Below are 27,541 nucleotides of genomic sequence, written 5' to 3' on the forward strand. Positions count from 1 at the left end.
ATAAAAAGCACACATCCAAACTCATGAACACTTAAATGTCACAGAAAAATGTAGGTTTGGCTACAGGAGGATGGAAGAACCAATTTTAACTGGGATGATGTAATACTTATTATGTAAAATAGTTTAAAACCTGGAAAGACATGTATTTATCACACAGCTTGATGCAGAAGATCATGTTGGCATTGTAATTGATTAGATTTGACAAATAATTCAAACTGTTGACATATAATTCACAACACCCCCCCCCCCCACACACACACACACACACACACACACACACACCCCTTCTGTCTCACAGTGGTTGAACAACACTGTGTTTTTTCATAAACTTGAGGATATCAAACACACACTGACAACAGACTTATCAATTCTTTCACAAATAACCACTCTTATATTATTTTACAAATCTGACTTTTGTTACTGGTGGGCCAGGATGGGGTGTGTGAATGTGATGTTGAGTGGCTGGGGGCTTTTCTATTTTATTTATTTTTCTTCCCCTCTTTATGTATACAAATAATCTCCAAAAAGTTTTTCCTAAACGTATGCTCATTGTTATGTGAGATGCCTTCTTCAATAAAAAGTTCAGCAAAAAAGACGTGCATGACCAGATTATCTGCAGATTATCTCAACTCTGGCTCGGGGACTGTTAGTCTGGATTAGCGCCCCTTTAATGAATGAAAAACAAAGGGAGATGACTAAACACACTAAAAATGGACCCCATCAAGAGGATTCAGGTAAATAATATTCATTACGCAGCTCTCATTGTTTTGAAACAAGCAACTGTAACTATGCATTCAAACATGTGCAGATTAGTGATTTCAAAATTTTTAGACTAAGACTGTTTAAAGAAAATGTCAAAATAACCCCCACCATACCCCCTAAAAAGTAAAATCATTATCAAGAAATCAGTGAAGTGCTCAATATGGAGCCACAACCACAAGGTCAGTCATTTCCGTAATTATATCAGACATGGGCCTTAATGGTTCACTGGAAAAACCACCCCAGGAAAACTTTCATTAGGTCCTCCATTCGTGCAAGGGCAGATTGCATTTGTCTTAAGTGACAGATGTGATGGATTGGCTAAAGCTGCCAATTTGTGGTATGATAAATGGACCAAGCGTCTGTCAGGGCTGAGTGGCAGATGGGTTACAGGTCTACCGGGGGGGAACTGAGTTAAGCCACTGTGACGCAGTATTGGCAAGGATAAAGAGGGAGAGAAGAGGTTTTTGCTTCTTCAAGACCCCAAAAGGAAACTTGGGTCTGGCCTGGTTTATGCATTAGGAATCTGTGATGAACCGGAGGGAAAACATTCTGGAAAGACAGGAAGAGGGAGGATTGGCTGAGAGAGAAGGGTGGGGGAGAGGCAGACACTGTGGCTGTGAAGGAGCAGATGGGGGAAGCGGGAGACCCACCCCTCCATTCAGACCTGAATGGGGGAGGGGGTGTTTCACTGGTCTGAGAAACCCCTTCTGCATGGGGTCTATTGTCTGCAGGCCAAGGCTGTGAATAGAAAGTTGATTACAGCAGTTAACATACTGGATGTCACAGCAGGGGTTCTGAGGGTTGATCACATGATGCCTTTTTGCCGTTTTTCTCCTTGTGTCATTTTAAGAGATTTAAAGCTATTCTCGATTTTAGCAGGTTGGGACTGTTTTCTCCTTTTTCTACATCTCACCAGCTAATCCCTCCTCTCCCTTCTCAAAACGACTTGTCTATTATTAAAAGCTTTTAAATGCAGCAGCGCCTTGGCTGACCTCCAAATCCAATGCCGTGTTGCCAAGGAAACACATTCCAGCTCGCTCGCTCTCATTCTCCCTCCCCCGAGCCTCGTATTTCAAAAGTGTCAGCACTCTCATGCGCTTACCCTGCTGCCTTTCAGCTAAAAGCTTTTTGTACAGCCAGTAGAGCAAACAGACGGAAAGGAGAGATGGTGGGAGTGGTTGGAGTAAAGGGGGAGGGAAAATGAAGGGCCTCCTTCACAGTTGCCAAGGCAACGTGACGTCACAGTGACATCAGGCAGCACTAAAAGCTTTTAACCCGGCTCCTCGCCTGCCTCAGGCCCCATTTTGAGTGCTCTTTCAGCTAAGCTAGGGGAAGGGCACAGGCAGAAACGGTGTGTGTGCCTCTTTGCTTGTCTCAGTCCCTCACTGCAGAGTTTAGTCAGATCTAAAAGGCTTTCAAATCCAACCTTTACAGGCTCTGACTTCATTACACAGACAGCAAAGGCCAAGGGAGGCATTTGAAAATGGCTTCAGAGGATGGTTTCAGCTACCTTATGCCAACCCATACTGAGAAACACAGACGGGCCCCAAACTGGACTGATGGGGAAATGAAAGCCCTCCTGTTTGTGTGGGAGGAATATCACAACGAACTGAAAGTTAGTAAGAGGAACGCTAAAGTTTATGAGAAGATGTCCCAGAGATTTTTCCAGCTGACCGGAGATCAAAGATTTAAAGAGGAAATTAAGATGAAAATCACCAACATGTCCTTCCAATTCAGGTGAGTGCGCCAATAATCTGATCTGACTCATTCACACTGAAATGTTCACTTCAAATTTCAAATTCCTGCTGTTTTGTTCTAATAGGAGGTTGAAAGCTACAATGGCTGAAGGTGGGGAGACCCCTGACTGGCCATATTACTCGGCCATTGAGAAGATCATTGCCAAGCCGCTTGAGAATGGGAGGGTGACCTCATTGGAGTTTCAGACCTCTGGGGCTGGTCCTTCCACTTCCTCCCAGTCCACAGAGAATCAGCCGCCTCAGTCGGAGGAGGGGATGATGGGATTTTTGCCTGAGTACACAGGCTCCTCAGATGAAATGGAGATCAAAGAGGAACATGACTCTTTGAGCTCTGACAGTGAACACACGCAGGGCTCCAGGTAAAATTAATAGAGACAAATGTGTGTGTGTGTGTGTGTGTGTGTGTGTGTGTGTGTGTGTGTGTGACTTATGATCATTGATAATTGGAACAACAAGTCATTAAACTCCCCTTGGTAATCTGTAGTGTTGAGATATTGAGATACTGACTGGAGATATTGAGATATATAGCGATTTCTCTACAATGTTACCGAATCGCTCACTATGCAACTGAAAATACATATTTAGATTCATACGATTTTGTGTGTTTAAAGCTTAGAGCTCTTATTTTTTTCCTTAGGGAGAAAGTTGTCTGACGCATAGATTCCTCTTTCTTATTCTCCAGCTCCCATGCGGTTCCAGCCAAGAAGAAACGTTACATGAGGCAATTGTCAATGAAAAGGAAGAAACTGCGGCTAATGCAGAGCATGCTGCAGCAGCAGAAGAAGGTGAGTCGCGCCATGGAGGAGACATGCAGGGAGGTCCGTCGGGCTATGCACCAACAGAACCTCGTCCAGGTGCAGTGTCTTCAGCTGCAGGAACGTATGATGAACCTTCTGGAGAAGATGATCCAGCCTCAAGCCGCTATGTCATGGGGTCAAAGTGGGGTTAAAGACCCGGGGAAGCCATGAAGATTCAGTCATGGTTAACCCTCATCTATAGCCTCCTTGGACCAAATGAAAGTATGTTGAATATAAATATGGGTTAAACACTGAGCATTTTTAATGTTTATAGTGTTGTATATATTGAAATATATATAATTCGTCCAGATAGGCTAAGTGGTGTAATTGTACTCAAGGATCATTGTATCTGATCCTTCATCTTGGTAACTGCACCCTATTATGATCACTGTGAGAACAACAGTCTTGCCAAAATAAACGTGTCACTTCAATGTCACCACGTCAGCATAATTACATGTTGGTAACGTTTGATATGTAAAAAGGGGGATTTTCCTTGTGAAGGCTGGGAGTTCAGGAAGCCCTGCTGTTCATAGAAGGACTGGACAGCAAATATCAACATTATTGAGTTCTGCTTTCAAATATGTCATTGTATGTCAGTAAATGCAGCCTCAACAGATATAAGCCGACTACCATCTGCCACATGTCTTGATTCATGAATATGAACCGCCATTTTGATGTAGCTCCACCGTTCTTTTTTCTCGGAATATGTGGATATTTCAATCTTTGAACCAACAAAATATCACTGTGTGAAGTGACTGGTATAGTGCAGAGCTTGTTCTGTAGCATTTCTGCTGACTTAACTACACTGGTATGCCAAAATGTCATGTCTTTCTCTGTAATACGAATGAATTTGGGGGGGAAATATGGAAACAGTGAAGGTCTCAGCATTCTCTGAGGATCCGGATACATTTGGGATTATATTGCTCGATTGTGATTTTTCAAAATCCAAATAAACAGTGAAGAAGAATGTTGTGAGCAAACTACTTCCTGATTGTTGTCTGAATGTGTGTATGGAGCACACGTGTCGAACACTCACGTAACTGTGTGAATGTGTACGTGTGGGTGTGTGTATGGGTGTGCGTTTGCAACCGTTGCAGCCCTTTGGCACTGAGGTCTTGTTTACACAGCTTTAGGAGTGATTGCTACAGTGCAGCAACAATGTGGAAGACTATTCATGGAATTGATTAACAGTGAGGTGATAACATAGTTACATTGGTAAGACTTGCAATTTATTTTTATCAAATGTTTTGAAATAAACAACGGTATATAATTTCTATTTAACGTGATCCTCAGTGGCAAATGAAAGCTTATCAATAAATATTGCCATTCTGTAAGTGTCGTTCGTTGAGTAAAAGATGTGCATTTATTTGGTTTTAATTACTTAAATGCATTTACACTCTATCCTTTGCATGCCAGGGGTAATAAATCTCAACCAATCAGCTTCCTTTCAATGTTTGAATATTGAAACGTGACACGCGCGCGCTGATTGGCTAGGAGCCGTCACGTGCCACAGATACGTTACGCTGTCATGGTGAAAGACGCTTTGTAATCTCGGCAGTGAGTGAATGGAGGGAGGCGGTGCGTTCATTTTACTACTCGGGTTTCAGAACTAAAACAGGGACATTGCTTTGCAAAAATAAAATAAGGAACAAAAACTTTGTACTTCCAATTAAAGAAATGTACACGTGTGGACTTCTCTGGCCGTGAACGTAAACCGTGGAAGGTTTTGCGCAGAAAAATCGAAAAGGTAAAAGTTGTGAAGATTTAAGCTCTCAATCGGTTTGTTGTGGTGATACGTTTCTGGATAATCTTCAGGCGTTTTCATTAGCTACTTTACTTGAATAACTTTAATAAAACGTGATAAAAACACGCACATTAAGTATCGGAGTGACTTTTTAGAATGTTTCGAGTATTTTAAACTCTAAATATGTGTTTTGTGTAGTAATTGGGATACACTGAGATACCGAAATCAGCTTTGTGTGTTTACCAGCTGGCTCTGTGTTTGCATTGAGACTGGGGGCAGATTGTTGATGGGGAATTTTTCTTTCTTACGTGTCAGATGTGACAGATAATTGTTAAAGTAAGATGGATAGCATTTAATTCAAGAAATGATTTTTTTGAAAGTACAAGTTGGGAATTAGCTCTCTCTGACTCTATATGCGTTAAAGCCTGCTATGTTGTCTAAGTAGATTTCAGTAAGTCCGTTTTTGCAATTTTGGTTTTTAAGCAGTGAAAAAGAGTTTTGCAGTGTTTTTAACTGTTTGAATCACTACAAATTTAAGAAAGGCAATCAAACAAAGTTTTCTGGCAATGTAAATTTTACATTTAATTTGATATTGCCATACATTTAAATAACAAGTAATTTGTCATATGGCAGTGAGGCATTTGGAGTGTGTATCAATAACTCAAACATTTGAACTCCACTGTGTTCAAAGCGGACAAGCCATTATTGAATCATTCCACACATAATGTGGAGGGGGCTGGTTTGTTTATTTTGCTATAGTACAAGCAAACAACTTTTTAAAGTGGTTTCTTCATGTTTTCTGCCCACCTAACTGTAGGATGAAAACAACGCAATAGCGTTGGCTTACTGCAAGTGGTTCAGCTCTCTCTCAAAACAAAGATGAGGATACAAGGCCAGGCTGATGCTGCAAGGAGGCGCTTGGAGTTAAATCCCGTCGGTGAGCTCAAGAGCATGAAGGTTATCCGTGGTCGGGCAGGATACGGCTTTACCATCTCAGGACAACGGCCATGTCTGTTGAGTGGCATCCTGGAGGGGAGTCCTGCAGACCAAGTAGGACTTAAACAGGGGGACAGCATAATGGCTGTCAATGGAACAGATGTGTCAACTGTGTCACATGAGACTGTGGTGCAAATGATTGGCTGCTGCAAAGGGCCCGTACGGTTGATGGTGCTTACTGAAGGTTGTATGGGGAACCCCATCCTTAGTGATGAAGAATTTGGGATTGGTGAGAAGAAGAGTCCTTTCCAGAAGACAGGTGTTCTACGTACTATCTCGGATGATTCCAACAATTCTTCCTTTAACTCAAGCAATGTCATCCCCACAAAACAGAGACCAGTGTCAGAACCTGATATGTCACACTGGTCACAACAGTGGAGCACTTTAGGTGAGCAGCTAAAGGAGGAAACTACCAGAGTGGGGGACACTGACTCTGTTTTTACAGACACAGAAGAATCTAATCAAGACTGGGGGATTTTAAACATGACCATGGTGGTGGGCTACCTGAGCTCCACTGAACTAATTTTGAACACTACTGAATCAGAGGAGGACTGTTTAAAGGCTATCCTTGAACAAATACGACAATTGGGCACAGAGCAAGATACCCATACTCTCGTAATGATGAAGATCATGTTCGACTGTATCCGCCTTTGTGACGACACGGGAGCTGTACTGGCAGCCTTTCCCGCTGAGAACCTGGTCTTAGGAGCCGTTTGTGCAGAGGACCCACGTTTTTTCTGTCTGGTTACTACAGCACATATTGTCGATGGCTGCACCCCTGAGAATGGTCCTCTGCGTGCCTCCTCTCATGTTTTCTTCATAGACCCAGAACTGGGCCACCACAATGACCATGTAGCCATTGCTGGGCGTTTTGGCTTTGACTGTACTCCAGACCCAGATGCAGTGGGGTGCTTGGAATTCCCTCAGACTACCCCAGATGTCCTTCACTTTGTGTCTGTCCTGTACAGTGACATGGGGGAGGCTGTTGAGAGGCTTAGGGTCAGACTGGACATGGAGGCCCAGCAGCAAGCCAAGGAGAATGGCAGCACTGGCAAACAAGGCAGTGCCAGCAGCAATGGGGACAGCGGCATTGGCAACGCTTCCCCTCCTGAGGAGAGAACAGACAGGGATTTCCCTTTAGCTACTCAAAACCATTCTGGGGCCCACCTCCCCAGCTGTCCATGGGATTATCCTTCGGCTGAAGATCTCAACCCACTAAACCTTAAACAGAATGATGAAAACTTCAGTCTTAATCCATGCACCTATGCCAGCACACATTCCCTTTCAGAGTCACTACCTGGCCCCGATTCTCTGACCAGCCTTTATGGAGGGCCACCACCGAAGCTTGAGTTCCAGTTTAAGCCCCCACCACCTCCGCTGCCTTTGAGTAAAAAGCCAAACTTCTTTGCAGGCCCTCTCAGAGGTAGCCAAAAGTGGTTTTCAAAGCAAAAGTGGCCAAAGGCCCTAAACAGCGAGCATGAGCCTCAGTCTGCATCCACCAATAACTGGCCCTCAAGCATCAGCCTGACCACCTGCCCGAACACCCTGCCACCCCCCATGAGTCAAATACCTTCATACAGGTACCAGTCAGCAGAGACCTTGATGTTGCCTCCGAGGGAGGAATGGACCAAAACGTTCCTGGAACAGAGAGGAAAACAGCAAAAGGATTACAAAAATGTAAGTATGACAATTATGCTACACCTTAAAGTCAAACTACAGTATATTGCTTAGCCTTAGAAACAGCACCTTTATTATGATTTTCTTTTGTTAAAAACATTGTTTAGCCTTGGCCACTGAACCAACTTTAGATTTAGATTTGATTTTTTTCAAGTAGGATTTAGGGTTAGGTTTAGAGGTATTATAAATGATAGATCATGTTTTTGCTTTCATAGATCATTTCCAATAATTCCTCACCTGTGCGACTGTGAAATCCTTACAATGGTTCTCTTTAGTGTTATTGTAAGCTTGGTCAAACAGAGATGAAGGCACATGTTTCTGTGCTTCATTCATGCTTAACATCGATTGCAGCACAGGAAGTATTAAATAGTCACAGGGAGCTGAGTTTCCAGACGCTGAAGGGGTGTTAAGTCTGTTTTTGGTGGAACTTATAATTAAATACAATGCCCTTATTTTAACAGTTGGTTGGTGGAGAGTGTGAATTAGACTCTGGAAAGCACCTGTGCTAAGTCAGTGATGTCATTGTGTTAAGTATTGCTGTCCTCAATGTCCACAAGATGTCCCTGTTACCATCTTGTCCTGAGGAAATGATCCAGGAAACGCTGATGTGTATGAGCATCATTTTAAATTCAGTGTTATCATATTCAGTTCACTCCCTTTTAATTTAGCTTTGGCCTAGGTTTACATATCGGTGTTTTTCATCCAGTGTGTTTAAGAAAAGCATTATGAATTGTCTCTCTGTGCCCGAGTTTGTATTAGATCAGAAATAAAACGATTTATTCCTGCGCTGGAAGCACAGGCAAATTACAGGGTAAAGCCCACGTCATGTCGTGGTAATTATATGCAATTGTTTATTCTTTTTCAAGCATTAGGCACATCTTCCCCAGTCATAACAATAGGAAGTGCTGGTTAAAGTCCATTCTCATGTCATTTTGATACAGCAAAGAGAAAAGTGAGACAAGGCTGTGGGTAAAAAGTGGTAGGCACATGGAAATCCATAGCAGTTTGACAGTATTATGTTGTAAATTAAATTTTCTGTCTCAATAGAGCTAAAAAAGAAAAGAAGAAGATAGATAAATAGTACAAGCACATTTGTGATTTCATTTGCAAATGCTTCAGAGAGGACATGTGTGTTGCTATGACTATTCCGAATCACACGATGTATTACAAATTCAAGCTCTTTTAATTGCCTTTCCACACAGTTGCCTCTTACAATGGTACTCTATGAGTAGCTGTCCTCTCTGAATTACTCATCTGACTTTTGTCCTCATGTAAAACATTGTACACACACACCTGTCTTGGGAAAGCTAACATCCAATGTAATATGTGCTGTAATATTGAAAGCATAGTACATTTTCAATACACAATTGTATTGAACTGCATGGGATATAGAACTAAACCTACAAGTACAAGTATAAAATTGTTCCATATTAATATCATGTGTAGAATGCTATCAAAATTGCTCATCTGTCTTGGTTGTGTTCTGCTAGGGTTCCAGATTTCGGGCTAAGGGTGTCATCCGTGCTTCTAGACGGCGCTCGTCCAAACGCCTCAGCCTGGCAAGATCACTGGATGACCTTGAGGTAGGCCCCAAACTCAATTCCTAGAGATATTCTTTGTACATTATTGCCTATTGCCCATTATGGTTCTTTTTATGTATTTTTTCTTTTATTCATAAATCTTGGTGAATGAATTTCTGACAGTGAGTCCTTGAGTATTTTTATGCACAATATCCCTGGCAATCCTTCTTGGGGATTGCACTTCCCATTATCTTGGGTGCGCATGCAGAGAAGTTGGTCAGCTTGACTAATGCGAGCATTGCGTCCACAACATCCCAATCCACTTTCAGCTCGTTTTTACCCTTTCATTTCCGTTGCCTTGAACTCTGCATTTGGTGCTAAACTTGTGGTAAGTGCTGGGTCACAAAGTGGTCTTTGTGCAGGCCCGAGGCTGGGCCCTGTTTGTTTGGCCTCTCTAATGAGCACCGCTGAATGACTGAACATTGTACTCACATTCTCTCATATTAATGTTGCTGAGGAAGTCCCTCATCTGTGTCCCTTATTCTCTGTCATGCACACACATATGAATGCTTTTATAGCACATGCATACAGATTGTATTTCATACATCATTTCTTTGAAGGGACAGAAAAACAAATCAAAAAATGGCGTACTGTATATGCATTAGTCACAGACACACCCACAGACCACACATTGTACTCACAGAGGCACACCGCAAAACTGCTCCTCAGACTCGCCTCAACACACACACACGAAACAGGACTGTTGTATTAAAGCTTGATGTTTTCAGTCAGTCTGCCCCAGATGTAGAGCCGCAGGATTAAATACAGCTATTAAAGACTTCAACAGCTGCTGAATTGCAGAATTTCTGCTTGCATTGCCCAACATGTGCACACTTTCTAGCATTGTGGATTTGTTACCCTCGTGTGTCTACAGTAGGATCATGATTTCAGACAAGAATAGTACAAATCCTAATGATTTCCAATTATGCCATTCTCATCTCTGTATTCATCCTGCTGATTTTCTGCTGATTGTTCTCCAAAACTCAATCACTGCACTCTCCTACATAAAATGTGGAATCTTAAGATGGAAAGATTTGAATGGTTGTAATTACTTTATACGTCATACTTCTGCAGGAAGGAAGACCAAGACTTTAATTGTAGTAGTAGAGTTGAGTTTTCATTGTTACAGGGTGTTTTGTCCATAGTGCTGGAAGCTGACAGCTCTTCTCTTTGTGCTAACATAATACATGAATTGATGCAGAACTACAGTATTTTGAAAGTATGTTTTATCATTTTAAGGCATATGGTGTATATACTGTACAGCAGACTTTCTTATCTGAGTATTGTTGTCTTAATATTTATTCTGAGTGTCTGACCATTGGACTGAAATTCTTAATGGTCTATGCAGATACGTGACCATGTACTTGCATAGGTAATGCCAGTTCTTAAGTCTTTAAAAGTCCAGAAGAATTCCGTTTCATCCTGCTTGTACTACTACTTTTAGTGTAAAGATCATTCACATTACCTTTCTATTTGCACCAAGTGGCCAAAGGTTCTGAACTGTCAATTTTCAGTTCTAGAGCCTGTACAGGTTTCATTCCCACAGGCACCTTTTTGGTTGTCAAAGGCAATAAGATCCTCACGCAGCACTTGGCCCTAGGCTCTGATTTCAGGGGCTGGGCTTTATTCAGGGTTCATGGTCAGAGATCGTCTTTGTAAAGCACCTGCTTCAGCAAACGTAAACCAGTGGAATTACCAATAATGTCCATATAATCATTCGCACATACTGTATGTAAGAGTTGCTGGGTTAGTCTAGCAAGAAGAAATCCCAATATAGTATTCTTTCCATGTTTAGATGCTTCTTCAGTTTAGCTGAAGGAGTGCAGGTAACAATTTGCTGCGTCCAGTGGTCCGTTGTTGCCGCACATCTTTTCTTGCGTGTTGTTGTGAAGGGCTGTTCTCATGTGATGCGCTCCAAGTCACTGCTCGCATCTGGACTCACAAGGACACTGTGAAACTATTTTGGAGTTCACCATCAGCACTTAGGGCAGACCCCTGCGGATAACCCTTGGATGTGGCCTTGTTGTAGGATATTGGGAGGACGAGAACAATTTAGACACGTGTGGCCATGTTTCTTTTTCCATGGTCAGTGGTGTGCGTCAGAGCAGCGTGTGCAGGAGCAAGCAACTGCATGTTATTTTTCTTGTCATGTCAAAGACTTGTAGCATTTGCAAACCCACGCACCGAGCCAGAACGGTATAATACAGAGTCTTGGGCTTTTGGACGCGTTTCGATGTGTGCCCTTCTGCCTCAGCAGAGGGACAGGCTGGTATCTTATTCTGCGTTTGTGTATGCGCAGGCTCATTTCCACTCTTATCTGGCTATGAAGCAAGAAATTCGTCCCGATGTGTGCCTAGCTTTTCTTGTCAGATCCCCTTGTGTTTGGGCATGTCAAAGAATGTGGTGCTTTATATCTTCCTATCTTATTTCCATGCAGTGACTGTCAGAGTCCTACTGCAAATGCCCCCACATCCCATACCGCCACACTGAACTCATCACACACTCGATGTTTCTTGCTCCAAAAACAGATGCTTTCCACCCAGATCGCTCAGCAGATGACAGCACATTCAACTTTGTGGGGATGACACCAAGAGCAAGCTGCTGTAGCTGAGTTCACAGACTCTGTTGCAATATTATGAGATGTTGGTGCACGTGAAAGCTTCAGTACTTAATGTACTGTTTTAGCTTGACATAGGTGTCCTGGTGGGACGTTTGGTACACGTCTCTCATCTCCATGAGTGTGAAGATATTAGCAGCTCTTGTTTGCATGCCTGTGGATAGAGATCTCTCCTGTGGGCGTAGAGGAGGCACAAAGACACGGAGGCAGGGAGAGAGATAAACATAGAGGCAAAGAAAAGGAATCTACAGCAGAGAGAGAAAGAGAGAGCGAGCGAGAGGGAGGGAGGGGGAACAAGCCAGAAGGAGGGGGAAAGGAACGAGCAGTAGAGAGAGGGAGCTTTTGAACTCCCAGTAGCTGTCAGGATTTCGGCTCTCCTGCACGCTCTCTCCTCCCCCGTTGAGCTCTGTCTCTCTCCACTGCAAATACAGACTCACACACGCATCACAGAGCTCCAGCGGATGGACTCCTTTGCACACACCAGGCGTGTGGAGCAGCGCTGAGGACGAGCCAGGCACACGCACACACCACCATACATGGAGCAAACTTTAACTCTCAGCACTGTAAGTTGCCATGGCTCTGAAGTTGTCTTTGTGAGTCTCTATGATTTTGCCTTTCTTCTGTTTCTCTTGTTCAGTGATGCCACCTTTATCTTTTATGCTGCTGGTGTCTTCTCATCAAGGGTTACTTTTCCATCTTTGGGCTCTTTGTAGCTCCTGTTGTAGCCTTTGGGAGGCATACAGTGGTTAGCTTGTGTGGTCTGGCAGAGGAATGTTTTGGCCAATGCCAGCTGAACTCTCGTGCGCTGCATGACACACTGTGCTGCTGTATACAGCAAATGTGGTCAAACATCTATATGAGGATGCACGCTGAATTTAAAATAGACGCCATTCTAAAAGGTTTTTGTGAAGTGACCCAGGATTCTTCCTGTCGCCTGCACACCAGACCTTCTGTATGGGCCTTGAAAGAAGTGTGTTTGACTGAGACGTGACCCCTCTCATAATCGCTTGGCGCCGTCAGGTAAAGTTGCACTTGGTCTGAGGGAAATGGAAATTAGGGGGGTGTCATCAGAAGGAGTTACATCTTCATAAAACGTTCAGAGGAATCATATTTTTAGATGCCATTGTATCTGCCTCATTACAGCACAGTTTGAACTTGAAATTGTTACCTGTGGTTTTGTCCTTTTTGGTTTCAGATAGGCTTTTCCCTGCTGTGATTCACCAACGCTCTTGTTCATTTTTCCCATAATAACCCTGAAATATGTCTTTGAATATAACATATGCATGATTGTTGTTAATCATACATCTTAAATAACACATAAACATGCTGTTTGTTTATGATTTTGTAAAGGTTCAATTATATGCCGCACTTTTATCGTAGAAATTCTGTGATCTATTTTTGATGTGGCTGTTATGACGACGTGCTGTAATAGTGTGTTCCTGTGGATTAGCAGTAGAGGCAGGAGAACACGACACACTTTTTTCTCGCTGACATCACATGGCCAGCTCTGGAGTGTGGGTGGACAGTTGCGCTCACGAAATGTGTCCTCAGGCTAGTATTATGGGATGCAAAGAGTAAGCAGCTTGGCATTTTCTAAATGTCTCCCCTGTGATGCTTTTTTCTCCTTCTACAGAAGTTTTATTGCAAATTCATACATGGGTTCTCCAAACCTATCTGGAAAAACATAGCATTAACAGAGCTTAACTTGAGTAGAAGTTATTTGACTGTCCAGCTACTAAAAATATGAATATACAACAGCCAATAACCAGATGACCAGATGTGGCTGTGGTTGCTGAGTTTGCTGTTTGATCAAACTGTAACCACGGAAAATACCCGCGGCTCAGCCATCTCTGGATGAAGGCGCACTGCAGATCTACTCTTGGCTGTTGTCTCACCAACAGTATGACATCATCTATCAGCATTTAGCAAATTATGTTGCTCTATATCATCCTCAGCTATAGGAAATGTGGTCCCAAGGACTGCTATGGTTGTGATATGTAACATCTGCAAATGATTCATTCCCCACAAACTTGTTTACCTTCCTTAAACATACTATTATTACATTTCTCTGCTTCATTGAAAGGGAATCTACTGCCAAGGGTGTGGAGCTTACTCAACAAGGATCGGCCTTAGTGCTCAACTGCTTTTTCACGTCACCGGTAACAGTCCGGACACGTCTTTGAAATGGCAAACTCCTCGCTCTCTTCAAGCCTCCAGCTCACACCTGTGGCATAGATGTCTGTGGGACTGATTTGTCTTGTGTCTTCGACACCGAGTAAGACAGACTGTCTTGTTTGAACTGGACAGAATTCCAGGGAGAACCAGAAAGTGGTTGTGTTTGGTATCTTTCTGGTCTTGTTTTGGCACAGGATTTTGTTAAATCAGGCCAAGGACTGTGGAAGTCTTTGGACAGCCAAGATATTCTCCCTGTGTTATTGTGAGGGATCGGTCTGGTGCTTTTTCTGGCAACCAAAACAATAACTTTCCTTGTGAGCTATTACTTTAACTTCATCCTCTTGTCAATGCAAAGCGATTCAATATATCTGTTTATGTGCTGAGGTTGTTGCATGACCTACTTGCTGCAGTTTGAGTAAAATGCCACGTTTTGCTCCTGCTGTGACCTGCAGCATGAAGCAGTTTGCCCTAACATGCATGTGGTGTAGTCCTAGTCTTGATGTTGAGTGTTAAAAGTGAGCCATGTACTTCACAGAGAAAATGCCATACAAGTGTTATGTGTAATATGTAATGCTTCCTGACCAAGTGATTGTTGCCATGGACTTGCCCCAAGTCGGCACCCTATAGCCCAGAGGGATGAAACCTTGCATTCATCCCATCTTTCTCAGGCTCATTCAACCATCTCAGGTTCCACATATGTCTAGTAGGAACAGAGGATAAGGTGTAAGGGCAGCAAGACCCTGAAAGCAATAAGAATATATTCAATAACTGTGATTGTTACTTTTATGTGCCAAGGTCTGCCTTCTTTCTCAACAAAATGACTCAGAGCAGAGGCACAGAACACCAGGATTTCCTGTAAGTTAGATTGAAAAGGGTAGAAAGAGTCACAGAGCTAATTACAAGTGTCAGATTTCAGGTGGGAAAGTCCGTTTCTGGTGTCATTTGTGGAAAGGGAAAGAGTAGAACGAGGGTGTGGTGGCATCTTATGTGGTTTACCCACCTCCATCCCTCCAGGCGCATGCAGCCTTTTCTTTGCAATGATAAATTGGGGGGTGATTGTCCGTGGCTCTGGTTTCTCTTGATGAATTTTTTTTATAGGGTTCCGTCATGGAGTCTCATCCCAAACGTCACATTCTCTACATTTTTTAGTCCATACAAATAAGGAGAAGGTAGTAAGTGTGATGCCATGATTAATCACAAACTGCAGGTTCAGGCACAGTTAGCGAAACATTAGTGTAATACATTGGGACAGACCTATTACCCGACCCAGTGAGAAGTAGGGCAACCAATGTGAAAAAAGTAAACAAGTCCATTCAGAGTAATGCTAACACTCCCTGTTAGCTTTTTATCAGCAATGGTTGCTTACAGACATGTACACAGACAGGCCGGCACAAACCATTGTAATGCCACTTAAATCCAGGCGAATTGAGCCGGCTCCATCTGCTGGGGCTAAATGGTGAGGATTGGGCCACTAGATTATTGTCAATCAGGGAGATTAACAGATGAAACACACTGTGACAATAGCCTGTGATCGCATGCCATTGAGTCCTGACTTTCTTGCGTAGGGGGAATTGCGCTTAAAAGCTACTGCAACAAAGGTCCGGACTCTTAAGTGTGTGAATAAAAATCCCGTAATTCCAGGACCGTTCCAGTATTCTCCAATACCTTTATGTTGTTATTTCATTGCAGAATACCCCAACGTTAACTAGTTTTGAAAGATGTTTACAATCATGGGACCGTTTTGAGGTTTTTGTGAAATCAGCCAGCGTTCAAGATATTGACATCACCTAAAACTAAATTGCTTAAACAAGTTCAATGTAATGCAAGTGGGAGTTTCCAGACAGGAATGACATGACATTACATCACTTATTATTACTATGCACATATATTTGCTGCCAGAAAATCAAGAGAATGTGCTACTGCTGGAAGGCACTCGGCACATGATTGCACAGCCCCTTGATCTATCGATGCAGAACAGATAGCAAATCCACAGGGATGCTAATTGTGTTTGTGTTGTTGTTGTTATACCATCCCAAGTCCCTTCAGCATCACATACGCACGTTTGACCTCATCAGATCTTTGCTGATGTGATAGAGTGGCGGGCAGATTTACTGTGACAAACAAGCAAACACAAGCTCATGATTTCTCTCTCTCTCTCTCTCTCTCTCTCTCTCTCTCTCTCTCTCTCTCTCTCTCTCTCTCTCTCTCTCTCTCTCTCTCTCTCTCTCTCTCTCTCTCTCTCTCACTTCACGGTTGGTTGAGAAAGAAATGTCTCTTCCATCTTATCAGTCGCCGCACCCTCACCCTCCTTCCCTGAAGAGGAAGTTGCTTCCATGCAAGTTTTTTTCCTTTAGATGTTTCAGGGAACTGTTTGTAGTCTACCAAAGATAGCGAACACTTAGTATGTCCTCTTCACTCAAGATAGCTGGATGGAGCACTTGACTTGCAGGTGGAGGTCTTGTGGCCATTTTGTGAAGAAATGTCAGTGTAGATGTCTAAATCCAGAGTTTGTGATTGCAAAGCCTGGAGAAAAGGTTTTCCCTAGGGGCTTTTGGAAAATTCCTCCGTTTGTGCGTTTCGATGAGCTCACCTGGTTACTCTGAATGTTCTGCCCCAGGAGGGGCAAAGGGCAAAGGGCTACAGAAGACCGGTGTGGGTCATGTGATTTTTGTGGCTATCAGTTATGGATGACTCATCCCACTAATGTGGACAGCTTCTAATTACAGCATGAATGATGTTATCTGCACAAGCAAGCGTACACATGCAGGGACGCTCTGTCTCCTTCCTTTCTGTCATCCTTTCCTTTGCGTGTTCCCTCTTTCACTCATCGTCCCCTTGCATACTTGCATTTGTAAAATAGCAGATTGTACCTTGATAAACAAAAGACAAATATCTATTATCCAAAGTGTTTAAGCCAGACACAAATTGAAGTTTATTAAAACGAGTCTTAGTCCCCTTTTTACAGCAACATTAAATCTTGAATCTTGAAGTGTTTATTTCCCATGGGGGAGACCTCAGAATGGCCGGCATGCTGATGGTAGACGTAGAGGTATGCCAACAAGTGCTGTAGAGCTGTAACGGAGATGAGGGGTGATGCCTGAAATTAACCACTTTTCTTTTTTGGTTTAAATCGCAGAAACACCAATTGACACGATAAATATCAGAGGCTCATATTGTTACCTCGATTTCAGCCTCAGACTCTTTACGTTTGGATAGCAGAGGTCAGTCCATGGTTTGCCAAACTTGTGTTTTGATTACAAAAATCCATATGGCTTCAATTTATAGGGACTAGATATTTCTTTCCTCGCTCTAGTCAGGAGAGCGCCAAACAAAAAGGAGAGGGGGCTATGTGGTTTTGACATAGTGAGTGTATATTTTCACGGGGGGATAAGGGGGGTTAATTCATCTGATTCCTTCATGCCACTGTGGCAGAGGCTGTATGTATTGTCAGGCGGGTTGCCGTGGCAACAGCTGCGGAGTAAGGAAATGGAACTCTTTCTTCTGCTTCGCACCCCTTCCCCATCCCCCTTCTCTCTGTCCGGCACTTCGTCAAATTTCTCCTTCTCTCTCCCTCTCCCTCTCTGACTTGTACAGACATGGTTAGCAAAGTTTGGGTGGGGAGTGTTCAGGTATGTGTTCACACACACACACACACACACACACACACACACATCTGTGTGCTGCTAGTGTAGCAGACCCAGAGAACAATGAGTCTCAAAAAGAGACTTTCTTTCAAGAGGACGTGGAACTTTAACACTGTAAGTAAACTCGGACTTGTTCTCAGCCTCCTCTTCCTCCCCTCTATGAAGTGGGGAGAGTCCTTTTGTTAAGTCAGCTGTTTTTGCCATTACACTCTCCCTCTTTCCCTATTTCGCATTTCTCTCTCCCATTTGGAACAGCTGTTTCAAGCAACGGGGCTCGTTTTTGTTTGCTTGTGGTAGTAGGAACTGCCTTGAATTGTGTAGAAGTACTAAAGTAACAGCGATGGTAAATCTTCACCCCATGTTTGGTGGCAGGGACATGTCTTAACAAGTTAAATTGGGAAAACAAGTCACTTAGAATATCACAAGTACTCTGTGTGAGGTGTTAATTGTTTACATTTGCATATGTGTGTTTAAATGGTTTTATCTCGCAGCCGACTGAGCAAAGGTGAAAGTCAAGTGTGTTTTGGTTATTGTGGCTCACTTTAAATCACAGGCGGTAGTTTGTCTTTTGTGTGATCATCTACGTTTCTCCTGCAGTTGGTGTCTTAAGGCTCCAGACTGTATGGCGTTGGGGGCTGTACCACAGTAAAGCTTTTTCCAACTTGAGAGCCAAGTCCAGCTCGTGTTTGGGTGCAGAGAACAGCGCTAGTGACTCGAATTGTGGTTTCATCCATTTGGTTGACATAAACCCCTAGCAAAGACAGTATTCAGTGGTAACGCGGGATCAATGTGGTAGAACCCCAAAATGAAAGGGATCAAAGCCGGCTGTTCTTAAAGCCACCCACAGAGGACCAGCTCAGAGGTGTGAAGACAGGAAAGGAGTGGGGCCGGTTTTGTGGACAGGAGGTGACGGTGTGCCTGGGTCATCACCTCACCCTTATTGCAATGTGCTTTGACTTCAAGGAAGCAATTACAAGCCAAAAACCATGCAGAGGTGTGTGTGGTCTAACCCCTGTGGACTTCTGTATACATACACCCACACCTCTGTTTATTTGTCAGGCTTGCATTTAAGAATTACAATCTTAAACTTGATTTTGCAACCTTTCCATCTGTCATAGGTCCTCACATGATGTTTCAGCCTTCTTGCACAACTTGCGATATGTGTCATCAAGATAATTCTCATCTGAGTGAGTGCGATGTAGAAATACAGGTGTTACATCAGAAGCTATTATAATTCATTGTAACTCCCACACTGAACATGTGTCACTGAGAGAGAAAAGTTAGACAGGGAAAATTGGTAAAGTTTTACCCCAATTCGTAATTTCAATGTTTCCACTTGGGGAGTTTCCCTGTGTTTTAAACCAACATTTACGTCATATTGTGTGATGTCTGTCTTGTTCTTTAAAATGAACCACAGACGCAAGACTCCATATATTTAAGGTTTTGAGGTTTAGCTGTTTTTAGACATTTTAAGCGACAGGCACATGGAGTGGGTGTTCTCTTCTTTTCTCTCTCCTCTGTTTTGGTTTCATGTTGGGCTTCATCCTACCAACCCTTGATTTCTGTACACATGCTAGCCACGACACAAGAGGAGGCTCTTGGGTGTTGACTGTATGGGCTGTTGGGTTCAGTAGCTGTAGAGCTGTAAAGAGGCTGTCACAGACAATTAGTGGTTTAGTGGTTTATGTCGGATAGAGCTTTTACATGTGGCCTGTCCCAAAATGGAACGAGCAGTCACCTCAGTGCACATGGCCGACATCCCCTGGGCCAGTCTACATAAAGTAAGAGAGACACTCATTTGATTACACATCACGACACCAATTATACTATAAATAGTAACAAAAAAGGAAGGATTGACTGTTTTTCAAGATCCATAAACTCCAGAACTAAATGCATTCCTGAATTGATAGGCACAGTGACACTTTGGTTGTGTAACACATTCCTTCAATTCGGGCAAGTGTGTTTCTTACCTCTGTGTCCTGGGAATCGTTTTACTTAGTAAAAGGATGTAAAAGAGTATTTTGTTTCTGATCCGGAGTCAGGTTTTGGTCTGGATCCACACTACTGAGTATGTATGTGGTGTTATAGTGTCATCCTATTGAGGTGTTCTGCACATGATTTAACAGTTTTACTTCTTAACAAACACTCCCACTATCTTTTTGTTTAATCTGTAATATTGCAGTTGTATTATCTAACAGCATGAAGTCGAGCTTAAGCACAAATTGCGAGTACAGCTCACAGTAAAACACTAGCCTGCCAGTAATTAGCCGTATTATCTGCCTTGAACATTCACACTTTGAAGCGGCAGTTCAGAAAAATCTGGAAATAGTCTGCACTTTTCATATGAATCCTCCAACGCACCGGTTTAAAGAGTGTTCTTGGACCAAGCCCTAAGAAGCGCGTCTCATATCCTCCCCTGCATTTTGAAATATTTGTGTTGCAGTTTGGGTATTAAATCTGTCTTGAATACGCTTAATGAAATGTTACCTACAGGCCCACTGCTGGGGCGACCCAATATGCCTGTTAAATATTTGTGGATCCATCATAGGGCCAGACACAAGTGGTGTTTTATTTAACATTATACATTGGCTGTAATTAAACCCAATTACGCAAAGCAATCGTGGTGGAATTTCCATGCTAGCTGAAGGGACTTTTGCCATTCGCTTTTTATTCAAGGCCGAACCACAGAGCCATAAAGCACTCATTCCTTGAATTAGCAAGTGAAAGGAGGACCATTACTGACACTGATGGCCTCTCAAGTAGCTGTGCCTTGATGAGCGCTGAGCCGTTTTGTGACTGCAGTCAGTAGGAATGCACATTTGTGTGTGTGTGTGTGTGTGTGTGTGTGTGTGTGTGTGTGTGTGTGTGTGTGTGTGTGTGTGTGTGTGTGTGTGTGTGTGTGTGTGTGTGTGTGTGTGTGTGTGTGTGTGTGTGTGTGTGTGGAAAACGAGAGGCGGATCCTTGTGTGGAGGTGTGAACAGCTGTGTGTATGTGTGCAGGCCAGGGGTCCACCCACTTACAAATTAATGGCTCTGTTTAAGCACCCAAGATCCAGCCCCCTCCCACTAGGACACACACCACACACACACATCGCAGATAGGCCAGTGGGATGTCTGGAGAGACGCTGCCATCGGGCCAGGCTTCAGTCCCTAGTTTCAGCACAGGAGGTCATGAGGCCAGCTTTTCACTCATGTCTCTCTTTGTTCTCTTTCAGTCTGCTGCTTCTTCAGATGGTGGTGAGTAACATTCCTTTACTATATTCTTAAAAAACAATCCACAAACCTTTCATTTGATTGCTTACGATTATTTCTTAAACCACAAATGAATGAAACAGGCATGGTTACCCGTTGTTGTCCATTTTATTTGTTAAGATTTATGTTTGTGATCTTGGGGCCAGTTCCCTCCATGATTGCCCTTTTATTTCTTATTTTGGGGATTTGTAGTTAAATTGGCTTAATAAAATGAGTTGTAGGCATAGTGAGTCATATACAATGTATGTGTGTGTGGTGAGGGTTGTTTGGGTTACCTTCAGAGCCAGGCTGTTTGCTGTCTGGTTTTCCCCTTTATGGCACTTTTAATAACATTTGCTTCCAGGGTCAGTCAGACTGTAGCGTTTGGTGTTTTGCTGCTCCTCTCATTGTGGAGGTGGATAAGACACGAAAGGCTGTTTACTCTCTAAAGCTCATTAATCGAATAGCACACACTGTGATCCCAAAGCCTCTTTACTAATACCATTCAAACAAACTCCAAAATTAAATGTTCAGCGTAAACTGAAACAAGGCACCTGGACTTATTAAAGTCCAATTCTATGCAATGTCAGAGCGTCAGGCTGAAATGGCGCCTATACAAGTCATGTTGAGGCCGCATTAGTCATCATCCAAGAGACTTCGGTGTAAGAGCTGTCAGTGATGTCATGTACTATTTACACTGCTTTTGTTTCACAAAGCCAGACTTGAACTGCACCAATTTGTAAATCCGCCCCCACAAGGACGCAGATCAAAATTGAAGACATGCATGCGCAGCTGGAGACCTATTTTACTTGACCACGCAAAGATTTTCATTACATTCTCCACCATAATGCTTCTGAATGAGAAGACAATTTATTCTACTATCAATTAATTGTTTTGTTTTGTTGTTGTTTTTACTGTATACTCTCTTTGTGGCCATCTGCTGCCACGACAGCAGGTAATGTGCAGACCAAGACCCCCCCCCCCCCCCCCCCCCCCCCCACAGACACACATACACATACCTTTTATTGCTTCTTTGTCTTAGCACCTGAGTTTGAATTAGTAGGAAAGAGACATCTGTTGTTTTATTCAAGGGAGGCAACAGATCCTCAGCTGTAGCTTGTTTTTGACCTTTTGACTTTCCCTTGTTAAGCTATACATTCACATACAGGCGATGTATCAATCAGTACAGTGCAGAGCCATCAACAAAGACCCCATGTGGTTCCTTTCTTGTTTTTGTCTTTTATCCATTCTGTGGCTGTGCTTTCTTGATGCACTGGTGGGGTTCCTGCCTTTCTTGTCTGAAGTCTAGCTGAACCAACACATTTACGCTAACCAAGAGTTTGCACTAACCAAAAAACCTGACTAGATCCATTCAATCAATTCACAATCAGGCACAAAATCGTGCAAAAACCTCTGCAGTGTGTGGCCTCATAGAATCAGATCATTTTATATTAGACTACTTTCAAATTTACAATATGAACAGATCTTTGGTTGCACACCCACTATTTTGACTGTGACAACACTTCAAAATGCATTTGTCTGGAGTAAGTAGTCAGCTTTTGTTCAACGTTTTTAATCTGACCCCATTCCTCCCTGCTCTTGCCACATTATCGCAGAGGATCGTAGCAAAAACGCCGAGGAGAGCATGTTCTTTTCAGCTGTTACCAGTGCCATCTCTCTCTGAGATCATCATATTGAGTCATGTTGAGTTGTACTTGACATGGTTCTAATGCTTGTATGAAAATGTGATAGTATAAGTATGTAAGAATGCACAGGAATATTTATAAGGAAGGGATGGCTCACTGGACAATAGCTTTACCATTCCTTCTATGGCAGGACTGACTGACCTTTGCTCCACTCTCTCTCCTTGTAGACTATGGTGGTGGTGGTGGTGGTGGTGGAGTCCAGTTGCAGGGATGCTGCAGCCAGAGCAGCCTGAACAGTAACGGTAGCCTGCCAGGAGCAGGCACCCATCGTGGGCTTCCGGAGCGCCGCGTGGCCAGCTGGGCTGCCTGCTTTGAGCGGCTCCTTCAGGACCCCGTGGGTGTACGCTATTTCTCGGTAAGGGGGAACAGTTTCTGAGATTAAGCAAAGACCTTCCTGGGTTTCTAGATGTGTTGCAATGAACAGCTGCCATGTATTAGCTGACCACCCAAATAGTTGCTCTATTGTTTCATATTTTCGACGTAAAAGTGAGAAAGAGTGGGTGAGCACGGGCAACTCATTCGGGTTATCATGTAGGCACGTCCCACACAAAAGATGTTTCTTAGAATTCGGCCCACATTGCCTTCAGAGGTCTGAGCGGTAAGTTGTGGTGTCCCAGAACTACTTCTTTCCACACCTTCCCTCAACGCTGATCACTCGCCCACACTATGTTACACTTGCGCAAATCTTGTTCACAACTTAGCACCCAAATCATTTCTAGCTTCAAGGACGATTTTGACAGCAAGAGCGCTGGTTAGATGGGAAAGTGAACCCCAGTTCTTAGAAACACTCTGTACTCTCTCTGCAGGAATTTCTCAAGAAAGAATTCAGCGAGGAGAATATCTTGTTCTGGCAGGCCTGTGAATATTTCAGTCATGTCCCTGCAACTGACAAAAAGCAGGTAAGTTCACAGTATGAAGCTACAGATGCAATTCATTTATCTGCAGATGACTTATTAATCCAGCTGTTTTGGACATTTTGACTACCAAACATTGCAGTTGTCCCAGAGAGCAGGTGAGATCTACAACAGCTTCTTGTCCAGCAAGGCCACCATGCCGGTCAACATTGACAGCCAAGCCCAACTGGCTGATGACGTCCTCACCTCCCCATGGCCCGGCATGTTCAAGACCCAGCAGCTACAGGTACTTGCACGACAGCTGCGGTGTTCATTCTAGACCATTATCAAGTATAAGCATTCGATTGCTCAGATACTGATTTGTTCCGGCCTCCATTTGCATTTTTAGGCTGTAGCAGATTGGGGGACTGGGATATTGCTATAACTTTGTGAGGATGGATTTGTTGTGCACCAGGGGGGCTTGTTCTCCTCTAGCCTTTAGTCACTTTGCATGAGCATATTGAGGGTTTTTTTGGAGTAACCATCTGTCTTTGTTTACAAAAAACGCTCTGAAGCTTTACAAACTGGCACACACACACACACACACACACACACACACACACACACACACACACACACACACACACACACACACTGGGAAAATGGCGCACGCTGTACACAGAAACACATAGCCATGTCTCCAAACAGGAACTGTATATTTTCAGCTGGCACGTTCGTATAATAAATTGTTAACTGTTAGGACACCTGTCATAACATCAGTTGAAATCATTTGGTAACATTTGCACTTTCTTCATCTTCTTTCCCTTCCTCTTGGTTTTGTTTTGTCTCCCTTGCTGTATACCTGTGTCCATCTGTCCACTCCTGCTCTTTGTCACGTTCACGTTCACTCACCCCCCTATTTCCTCCCTGTTTGTAGATCTTCAACTTGATGAAGTTTGACAGCTACTCGCGATTCCTCAAGTCCTCCCTCTACCAGGAGTGCATGTTAGCCGAGGTGGAAGGCCGCCCCTTGCCAGACCCGTACCAGATCCCCTGCAGCCCTGCGCCATCCAAGCACAGTGCCAGCTCAGATCGATCTACTCTCTCCACTCCCAAAAAGGTGCCAGTATAGTTTGTCTGTGGTTAATTTACTGCTACAGGGAATATGCCTTTGATGAAATTGCTCCCAAGGCCAGTTTAACAATGTCAGTTGTCTTCCAAACTTTCAGGAAGCCAGAAAGCAGAGGCCAGGGAAGTCGCTGACTGAGGACAGTAGAGATGAGAGCGCTGACAAGAAACGGGGGATCTTTTTCTCATGGTCCCGCAACAGGAGCTTTGGAAAGGGTCCAAAGAAAAAGGACATTGGAGACATTAACCTTGGTGAGAATGAACTTGATGTTTCTGTCAGTGTAGATGATTTTGTATAGGCAAACAACTATCAGTAAAAGACACCATAAAGCTTCAGACAGTGTGAATAGTGAGCTAATATCTTTGTTGTCTCGGACAGATTACTACAGCAACGGACGGAGGGAATCACAGGGCTCCCTGTCCTCCGGTACCAGCCTGGAGATGTCCACTTCCTGCTCTGCCGGCAAGATTGAGGTAAGATTCTTCTGGACAAGTCACCATGGCAACACAGAGCCAAGTAAAGCCATCACACATAATAGGCTGCAGTTGTTTTTTTTCTTAATTTTCTCATCCCACTCGTTTCTTGTTAATGCACCACACAAATCAGAACATGGAAAAAAAAGTGAATCTACCACTTAATCAAGCTGAATCGAAAACTTTTAATGGTTTAATATTAAAAAAGGCCTTAATTCAACCTGTCACCCTTAAAGAACTTGTACCTTGCTACCTTTTAGTCGGATAATCGTCACTCGGGTGCCGTGTGGGAGCGGGTGCGTGAGTGCTCCCCTAAACACTGCACGGTGATTCTGCCTGACGGATCCTGCTCCTCCATCACTTTGCGGCCCGGCGCCTCCATCAGGGATGTCCTGCAAGATCTGTGTCAGAGTATCAGCGTCAACATCGCTGCTGCCGACCTCTTCCTGGTGGGAGGGGAGAAGGTGAGAAACGAAGACATCATCAACAAATGACTGAAATAGCCCAGGGTCTCAGAAACAAGAACACCTCAGAGTGGAGACAAGCTTGTGTAGCGTCACCACACCTTCTAAATTATTCTGCATTTTGTTTGAGACAGCAAGGATTGTATAGCATTTTATTAAATGACTGCATCATGTTTTTCATGGTCACCATCTTCTCCTCACAGCCTTTAGTGTTGGACCAAGACTGCCTGACCCTCAGCTCACGAGACCTGAGATTGGAGAAGCGCACCTTGTTTAGGTACTGACAATCGATCAAACTCGTATTCTATAAATTCTTCAATGTATACAATGTAAATGCCTCAAATGCTTGAACATTATTTTTTCCTCTCAGGTTGGATCTGGTACCCATTAACCGCTCTGTGGGCCTGAAAGCCAAACCTACCAAACCTGTCACTGAGGTCCTGCGCCCTGTGGTGGCCAAATATGGTCTCCACCTCAGCGATCTTGTGGCCAAAGTAGTAAGTCCTCCCGGGTGGCTACGATGCCTTAATCTTTTTGAAGTTCCTGTGTGTCCAAAGCCTATCCAGTGTATGACAGCGCCACAGGGTGGAGTATCGTGGTTAGGGGAGGGAAACAACCGCATCCTTTTCCATCTCTACTCAGTGGTTAGAACTCTGACTCAACCCAGCTTCTGAAGATGGAGCGCCAGGAGTATAATTAAGAATGACGACACTCCTCAAACATCCCGACTCCTTTCTCCTTTCTCCTCTCTCCCCCCCTAAATCCTTGCCAGATGATTTATTTTGGTCCTGTGGGTTTCCAGGCATTATGGCTGCATTACACAGTAGACCTAGAGCTGAAAGCAGCAATATAAATTGAACAAAGGTTCATGAATTTTAAAGCTGGTGAATAGGAGTGAACTAAAATAGCAGCCACATGCTAATGGAGATTAGAAGCAGCACAATTCAACTTCTGCACATTAGCCAAACATCCTAACACGCCTCACTTTGTTGTTGTAGAATGGAGAAACTGAGCCTCTGGACCTGGGCGCCCCCATATCCAGCCTGGATGGTCTGCGAGTTGTGTTGGAGCGAGCAGACCCAGCCTCAGGGAAAGGTACACATCCACTAAGCCCAACAACAAACTAATCCTTTTTTTTAAACCATAATCTCACATTTTAACACACACCCCGTCTGCCTCTCAAATAGACAAATCCAAGTCTTGCTCCCTAAAAGGCCACCCACCACCCAGAAGTCTCTCTGCAACAGTAAGTACCCAGGACATTGTTACTCTCCTACAGTATGCTGCTAAAAACTGTTTGTCCTTTTCTCTTGCTTTTCTGCTTGTGTAACATCCAGTATTATTCAGTACTTAACATTGTAGCCAAATACAAGCTTTGAATTGATTTAATTTCGTATTTGTTGCTCTAACATTGCCTGTGGCTGACTCACTCCCTCGCACTTCTCTGTGCTCAGACCACAAACCGTTACGCTTCATGTAGGAAGATACTGCAAGGTCGGTTACAGACACAGAGTTAGATGGTATCAGTGAATTTGGAGGCTTTGCTCAGTAGGGCGCTCAGCGGCACATGCTTGGCCTCATAACTGTCCCCTCTCTCTGCGACCCGCTCTACCTCACCCCTCCATCCCCTAACAGAGTGCATTGTTATTGTTGCATCTGCAGGGAGATGAGAGGTCATCAGGAAAGGACTTTTCTGTGAGAGCAAGTGGACCAGACTCAGCGCTCCCAGGGGAAAAGAGAAAACAGAAAAAGATTAATATAGATGAAGCTGAAGGTAAACCCCCCTTTCCTTCCTTCTCTCTCTCTCTATGACCTGTGGTGAATTTCTCTTGGCTTTGCTTTGCTTCATTGGCAGCACAAGGGGAGATTTTTTTTCTCTGTCAAATGTGAGGCTGCTCTGCTGCATGCTAAACCCAACTAATCCCTCTCTTTCAGGTTCTCACCTATTTTAAGTAAA

General features: G+C 43.6%; 2 protein-coding genes across 4 annotated transcripts in view; both read left to right on the forward strand.

Annotated features, from left to right (window-relative positions):
- The first annotated feature begins 2,006 nt into the window (after positions 1-2,006).
- On the forward strand, positions 2,007-4,299 carry msantd1 (Myb/SANT-like DNA-binding domain containing 1). The gene is made up of 3 exons (XM_076161104.1): positions 2,007-2,499; positions 2,585-2,878; positions 3,202-4,299. Exons 1-3 carry the CDS (start codon positions 2,246-2,248, stop codon positions 3,485-3,487), a joined length of 834 nt encoding a protein of 277 aa, XP_076017219.1. The 5' UTR covers positions 2,007-2,245; the 3' UTR covers positions 3,488-4,299.
- Positions 4,300-4,930: 631 nt separating this feature from the next.
- Positions 4,931-27,541, forward strand: part of rgs12a (regulator of G protein signaling 12a) — a 28,450-nt gene continuing 5,839 nt past the window's right edge. The window contains exons 1-16 of one of the 3 annotated variants that reach the window (XM_076160829.1): positions 4,931-5,063; positions 5,878-7,733; positions 9,224-9,316; positions 20,964-20,985; positions 22,853-23,040; positions 23,492-23,584; positions 23,682-23,825; positions 24,456-24,638; positions 24,748-24,898; positions 25,026-25,120; positions 25,381-25,584; positions 25,788-25,861; positions 25,955-26,081; positions 26,583-26,679; positions 26,772-26,830; positions 27,247-27,358. In XM_076160829.1, coding sequence (XP_076016944.1) covers positions 5,940-7,733; positions 9,224-9,316; positions 20,964-20,985; positions 22,853-23,040; positions 23,492-23,584; positions 23,682-23,825; positions 24,456-24,638; positions 24,748-24,898; positions 25,026-25,120; positions 25,381-25,584; positions 25,788-25,861; positions 25,955-26,081; positions 26,583-26,679; positions 26,772-26,830; positions 27,247-27,358 — 3,436 coding nt within the window. In that variant the 5' untranslated portion in view covers positions 4,931-5,063; positions 5,878-5,939. Of the gene's footprint in view, positions 5,064-5,877; positions 7,734-9,223; positions 9,317-12,177; positions 12,494-17,725; positions 17,864-20,963; positions 20,986-22,852; positions 23,041-23,491; positions 23,585-23,681; positions 23,826-24,455; positions 24,639-24,747; positions 24,899-25,025; positions 25,121-25,380; positions 25,585-25,787; positions 25,862-25,954; positions 26,082-26,582; positions 26,680-26,771; positions 26,831-27,246; positions 27,359-27,541 lie in introns of those variants that run through there. The other 2 variants (XM_076160846.1, XM_076160838.1) reach the window with 2 other exon arrangements.

This window comes from Genypterus blacodes, unplaced genomic scaffold (assembly GCF_046128005.1).
Source record: "Genypterus blacodes isolate CSIRO-AG114 ecotype Tasmania unplaced genomic scaffold, CSIRO-AGI_Gbla_v1 ptg000011l_1, whole genome shotgun sequence".
NCBI lineage: Eukaryota > Metazoa > Chordata > Actinopteri > Ophidiiformes > Ophidiidae > Genypterus > Genypterus blacodes.

What these genes read in the sequence shown, in the direction of transcription:
- msantd1 (XM_076161104.1), top strand. Translation starts at nt 2,246, where the DNA reads ATGGCTTCAGAGGATGGTTTCAGCTACCTTATGCCAACCCATACTGAG. An exon ending in AACATGTCCTTCCAATTCAG is followed by an intron (nt 2,500 to 2,584) that starts GTGAGTGCGCCA and finishes TTGTTCTAATAG; the next exon opens with GAGGTTGAAAGCTACAATGG. An exon ending in GAACACACGCAGGGCTCCAG is followed by an intron (nt 2,879 to 3,201) that starts GTAAAATTAATA and finishes CTTATTCTCCAG; the next exon opens with CTCCCATGCGGTTCCAGCCA.